We start from the raw sequence: 664 nt of genomic DNA on the forward strand, positions 1-664 counted from the left end.
CCCGCCCCGTGGCATGTACCTGAGCCCCGAGGCCCTGGCTGGCGTCTCGGCCAACCCCGACCTCGGCACCCTGGCGCTGCGCCAACTCGACGCCCAGCTCATCGCCCTCAAGCGCCAGGTAACTGCCCTGACCTCTGACCCAGCCCCTGCAACCACCCAGGCAATGAGACACCCGGACCTCTGGCCCCATGACAGGGCACCCCTAATCTTGATGGGGCACCCCCATCCCCTGGCCCTAGGAGCTGTGTCACCCCGACCTCGGGCCCTTTCACCAGGGCGCTCCAACCCGCGCCCCCTCCACAAGGATAAGATCATCCCTGAATACAACTCCCCTCCTCCCCTGCCAGCCTTCTGCACCCCGACCTCGGAGGACTAGTGCCTCCCACTGGACCTCTCACCCTACAGACACCCTGGGGCCTCGTGACCCCTGACCCCTAGTGTCCGATGACCCCAGTCATTCCCCTGACAGCCCACTCTTGCTCTCTGATCTCAGTTACTGGCCCCCCAAAGCCCTGATAGCGCCACGGCACCTTCACTCTGGCCTTTGACCCCTGACCTCTGCTCCCCCTGCCAGGTCCAGTGCATCAAGCAGATCAACAGCAGCCTCAAGCAGGTGCTGGACGGCGGCATTGACAAGCTGCGGCCCCCGGAGGTGAGAGGGGCG

The 664-nt window shown here is 65.5% G+C and overlaps 1 protein-coding gene across 1 annotated transcript in view; it reads left to right on the forward strand.

Annotated features, from left to right (window-relative positions):
• Positions 1–664, forward strand: part of RCOR2 (REST corepressor 2) — a 9,926-nt gene that overhangs the window by 6,642 nt on the left and 2,620 nt on the right. The window contains exons 8-9 of the mRNA XM_025193256.1: positions 6–118; positions 575–652. Of these exons, the coding sequence (XP_025049041.1) occupies positions 6–118; positions 575–652 (191 nt within the window). The remainder of the gene's footprint in view (positions 1–5; positions 119–574; positions 653–664) is intronic.

This window comes from Alligator sinensis, unplaced genomic scaffold, assembly GCF_000455745.1.
Source record: "Alligator sinensis unplaced genomic scaffold, ASM45574v1 scaffold1860_2, whole genome shotgun sequence".
NCBI lineage: Eukaryota > Metazoa > Chordata > Crocodylia > Alligatoridae > Alligator > Alligator sinensis.